We start from the raw sequence: 4,959 nt of genomic DNA, 5'->3' as shown, positions 1-4,959 counted from the left end.
ATAGCTTCTGATGCACTCGTAACGGGGATGTCCTTAGAGAAAGAGCGATGAGTAGAATAACGTCGGAGATTGTTTTAGAGCATCAACAGAGAACTTTTCTAGTGTGTGACAAAAGTGCAGTGTGTATGTGAAGCCCGCCCATAAAAGATGAATAGCCAGGGGCTGTTCCGTGCAACTCTTCTTCTTTCTCTTCTTCAAGTGAAACTAAACTTCTCCGGAAAAAGAAAAACTCAACTGAAGAAAGTGTCTCTCCGATCAACGCCACAGAGCCTAAGAGAAGAAGAAGTCGGTCAGACTCTCAGTGGCTTTGTCTCCCTTTTTCTAGATAACATGATAGGGTGTATGTACACCAAGCATCTCCCGCATGCATACATACAGACTTGCTGTTACATACCTTGTACAACACAGGTAGGTACTAACCATCAATCGAGCGAATTCAAACACATCTAACTTCTACAGGTTTCCTTTAGCCTTACAAGGACAACTCTTTGAAGTGCGGACACCTCCTTTACATGTCTACCTATCTATCTATGTATCTATCTATCTCCAATCCATCTATCTATGGTATCTATCCTCGTATGTCTATACATATGTAGACGTACAGGCCTTGTGCTTGAAAGAGAGAAGTCCCGAGAGACATGTGTAGAGCGTGTTGTCTCTTCAACTTACTTGAGAGAACTTTTTGTCTATATGAGAGCCATGCGCCTTCCCACGCGACTTCTTCTTCTCTCTGCATTTCTTCCGCTGTACGGTAAGGCATGGGGATTTGATTTCTGTAGATCTTAAGAGGTTTCGCGAATTTATAGAACATCTCCTCGTAGTCATCATAGGTCAACTCTCCCTTGATAAGCTTCTGTGTGTATGGCTGTAGTGAAGGGGTATCTTCGCCTAGTTTCTTAAGAAATGGATAGAACTGCGGAGGAACATAGTAGACGTGTTTGATGTGCTGAGAAACTTCAGGGGGAATTTGGGCTGGGACGCTGAAAGAAAAGACAATTTAAAGATGATAAAGTCATGAGAAACAGCAGAATAACGAAATAGATCGGGAGATAGACAGAACAGGGACCATCTCGATCTCCATCGAGGAAGATACAAAAGACGTTTCGTAGATAAGGAAAAATCTCTTGGCTAAATCAGTCGCCTCACTCTCTACAGATCGATATGCGTAGGATACATAGAAAGAGACGAGATCGCGGCTGTTATGCTACCAGCAAGGCTGAGAAGGAGATGGACCACGTAGACAATTACATAAAGACAGAAACAGGAAATCCCTCATACGAGTGCGTGTAAAAGGGGCTCTTTCAAATGGTACAGCATTGCATGCAGATAGGCTTGTCTGAACGGGGCGGTGTGCTACCTGCGGCTTTTCTCTCTGTCCCAAGTCGACTCGCACCCTACGCGGATAGCGATACGTGTGTACACGCACCTACCTATACGCGGATAGACGGCTTGGGGGATATGAGGGCTCAGTACTCTCATGAGTGACAAAGAGCATGCAGGCGGATGGAAAATCTTATGATGAAGATACAGGGAGAGGAAGAAGGCAGGAGTAGGTAGATGAGAAAGAAAAGAAGAAAGTGGGTGAGAAGAACAAGAGAGAGATGTTTTCCTTATCCTCTTGATCAGAGAAATGTGATGGACCTCGGCCAAGCACTCTCCTGTAGTCTTGGCTCTCTTTGTCGATCAAACAAACCAATCTTAGCCTGGCTCAGCACAGATCGTTTTTTCTGTTGGAGTTTCTCTTAGGAAACAGAGCTCTACAGAGATACTGACACACCGGCCTCCTACAGTCCGAGTCGCCGTGTTTCACAGGATACGATGTATATACAGTTATACGGGCATCTGCATGCGGTAGGTCACGCACCTTCAGAGCGACGGAGTACAACATGAATTGACTTATAGGGGTGATCGATGTGGGATGTACACATGTATGTATTGTATAGGGGCATAGATATGTAGGCTTTTAGAGAGACATACAGGGGGTATGAAGGTCTTTATGTATGATAGCAAATAGGTCTCCGTATCAAGATAGATAGATAGATTAAAGATAGATAGATGACGTACCCGAAACCATCCCTGGGCATAACGTCATATTCTTCTTCCCAGATCGGTTGCCAGGTAGGACGGTCATAACGCATAACAAAGAGCATAGGAGAGCCAAGATTTCCGCCTCTCGAGTACTGGCCTTCTCCACCTACAGGAATATCCATGGAGTTCTTTGTTCCTCTAGTTAGCTCAGGAGGGCAATCATCGTGATGCCCGCTACCCCCGCTCATGCTCCGACATTGTTGCATTGAAGAAGAGATTAGACTCGGCCGTACACCGCTAAAGGAATTGTAGCGGGAAAGGAAGGGAGAAGAAGGAGAAGCGAAGGATCGGCAAGAGGATAGCCGGAAACTGCTCTTGACCAAGAACAGCTCGCTAGACGAGGCAGGCCTTGACGCTGCCACGAAACCAGAGAGAAAACGAGAAGCTACACTTGCCGCCATCATAGAAAAAAAGGCTGTAGAGGGGGGAGGAAAGGGAAAGGAAGAAGAAGACGGGAGAGATCCACCGAAGAAACAGGCGAAGTTCGTCAAACGGTGTACATGCACATACGCGCAGCTTTGATGGTAGAATGGACGAGATAGGCTGAGAAAAAGAGGACGTTGATACGTGTTTACGAATATTTAGAAGACAAAAGAGATAAAGAAGAACACGGGAAACTTGTCGGCAAAAAGAAAAGGGAAACCGACAGAAACAAAGATACTTTCCGTCGTACACGGCTTTTGTATCAGCAGCACCGTCTTCTTTCGAGGTTTGTCTCCAGAAAGGCTTAGGAGGTAAAAAGATCAGAAACAGACATTCGATTGTTCTTCCTGTTGCTCTTGAACGGACAATAGGAAAAAGCGACAGAACGCCTAAAGCCAATTCATGTTGAAGTTGAAAGAGCGCTGACGACAGAACAGGGCCCTTCTCTCCCATTGCCGTCACATGCCTCACCGGGTATAAGCCGAGCTTCTTTGCATGAAGAGGAGAAAAACAAGCATTAGCAGGTGATGGAAGGGACCTAACGAAATCCTTACCATTGCTTCTCAAACGCAGAAGCAACCACAAAGAGCAGGGAGGCCTGCTTGGGCCTCCCTCGTCTTGATTTACTCACGTAAAACACCCTGCATTGGTTTGGCTTCTTGTTTGTAACATGTCAGGACTGACTCGAGGGGACTGCGGCGGCGCACACAGAGTGCTACAGTAGCAGTAGTAAGAATGGCAGCTCGAGCAGTCTTACAACTGGCATGTATCACAACTCGCGTCCTCGGCGGTAAAACAAGACCAGGGCGGACGGAGTGAAACTGATCAGTGGTTCCGGTCCCCAGTGAAGCTTTTCTAGTGCTGTCTCTTGACACAGTCGGCTCCGGGAGTCTTTCCCAACGATAACCGGTAGCCATGTCATTCCGCTGTCTGCACGTGCCTGGTTTGCCGGGTCAGTGTTTTCCGTCAACCTGAAGCCGCTTCTGAAGAGCTGCTGCCCCTACGGCAACAGCTTTTGCTGTCCAGTCAGTTTATGCCACCAGACGTTCTCGGGAGGCATGGGCCTGTTGAGCAGAGGCGAGCGCAGGTGATTGTCACTGCGGCTCACTCTTACTTGCTGAGCGGGTGTCACCGATTGCCCCTGTTCGACCCCCCGGCACGACTTCCACCCCCTGCTGCGGCAGCCGTTGCCTTCGTCCTGCGGCCCGGGGTAGTGTAACAAACTGTACGAGTTGAACTCCTCGCCAGACAAATCGGCCACCAGAAAGCAGGCAGCCGCAGCCCAGCAAAGGGATGCTGGTCACCGCAGTATGACTTGGTCGTTGCTGCAGAAGCAACTTTCAGAGCCACTCCAATCGAGTTTCCCCCGTCCGGAGAAAACACTCAGGACGAGGACGCCACTGGTGAAGGGTTTTACCTCCACTCGGAGCAGGCCCGAAGCCCCAGACGACAGGCGGCAAAAGCCTTGTGCCGTACAGCCGAAGCCTCGCCTGTCTAACTGGTAGCACCATTACATGGGTGAATCACCGCTTCGCACGTGCAAAGACGAAACAGGGCCTTGACACCCGCAGCCACAGCATCGAGTGGCTGCCGCTGCAACCACGCTTGTTACCAGCGGCGTAACCCTTGCCAGGCCTGTTAAGCTTGAGTCTCGAGGACATGATACGGCCGACTGATCTTCCGCCAGCGACACACGCGCTGGGTACGCTGTCGACCACTCGCAGTTGAGCTGGAGTCAATGACAGGGCCGCCCATGAAGACATAGCTCACCGAATAACCGTTCCAGTAGACACAGCTGCCTAAGCCGACAGGCCTACTAGACGGTGCTCTCGTTGCCAAAGGCCAGGTGCTCGCTACCTGCTTCTGGTTCATAAAAAAGAAAGGAAACTGATAGCGCCTTCAAGGGTCTGTCCCAAGTCCTGGAGTGCGTCCGTGCTGTTTCTCCTTGCCGCGGATGCGAATGGGGGAGCAACCTCGACAGCCGACTTTCTATCAGGCTGGTTTCTTCGTTACAGCCACACATGGCTACGGAATATCCCCCGAGGCCCTGTGGCAGTTCCGCTCGCGCCACTCGCCGCTCTGTTTTCACCCGGGAAGAGCTCGAATTAGTCAGTGGTTCTTGGTGCCTGAAGCTGAAAACAGCCAAATAGGTATTATGGCCACTGTCGGTGGTCTTTTTTGGTGAGGGTGCTATCCTGATTACGCTGTTGTACAGGCTCAGTACCACAGTTTCTACATGTAGCCAAACCGCTGAGCACCTGCGATTGTTGGTGTGTCCCAATATTGCAGTGTTACTGCCAGAGGCAAAAGTAGGTTCGACCATGCATTGTAAGTGTGGGTTCTTACAGGAGAAACACTGCCTGAGAGACAGTCCTCGGCTCGGCTGTCGCTCACCTGCCTACTTGTCCCAGCCGTGCGTGGGCTGCCTTTCCAAGGCACGTCCGAACT

General features: G+C 49.7%; 1 protein-coding gene across 1 annotated transcript in view; it reads right to left on the bottom strand.

Annotated features, from left to right (window-relative positions):
* Positions 1 to 2,922, bottom strand: part of CSUI_003199 (uncharacterized protein) — a 4,089-nt gene extending 1,167 nt beyond the window's left edge. Inside the window, exons 1-2 of the mRNA XM_068063397.1 lie at positions 2,065 to 2,922; positions 670 to 980 (exon numbers count right to left, since the gene is read on the bottom strand). Of these exons, the coding sequence (XP_067924627.1) occupies positions 670 to 980; positions 2,065 to 2,492 (739 nt within the window). The 5' untranslated portion in view covers positions 2,493 to 2,922. The remainder of the gene's footprint in view (positions 1 to 669; positions 981 to 2,064) is intronic.
* Positions 2,923 to 4,959: the final 2,037 nt, after the last annotated feature.

The sequence above is a fragment of the Cystoisospora suis genome (genome assembly GCF_002600585.1).
Source record: "Cystoisospora suis strain Wien I chromosome Unknown contig_1398, whole genome shotgun sequence".
Classification (NCBI taxonomy): Eukaryota; Apicomplexa; class Conoidasida; order Eucoccidiorida; family Sarcocystidae; genus Cystoisospora; species Cystoisospora suis.
Note: the sequence above shows the minus strand (reverse complement) of the source record. Positions and strands in the feature narration are given on the sequence as shown.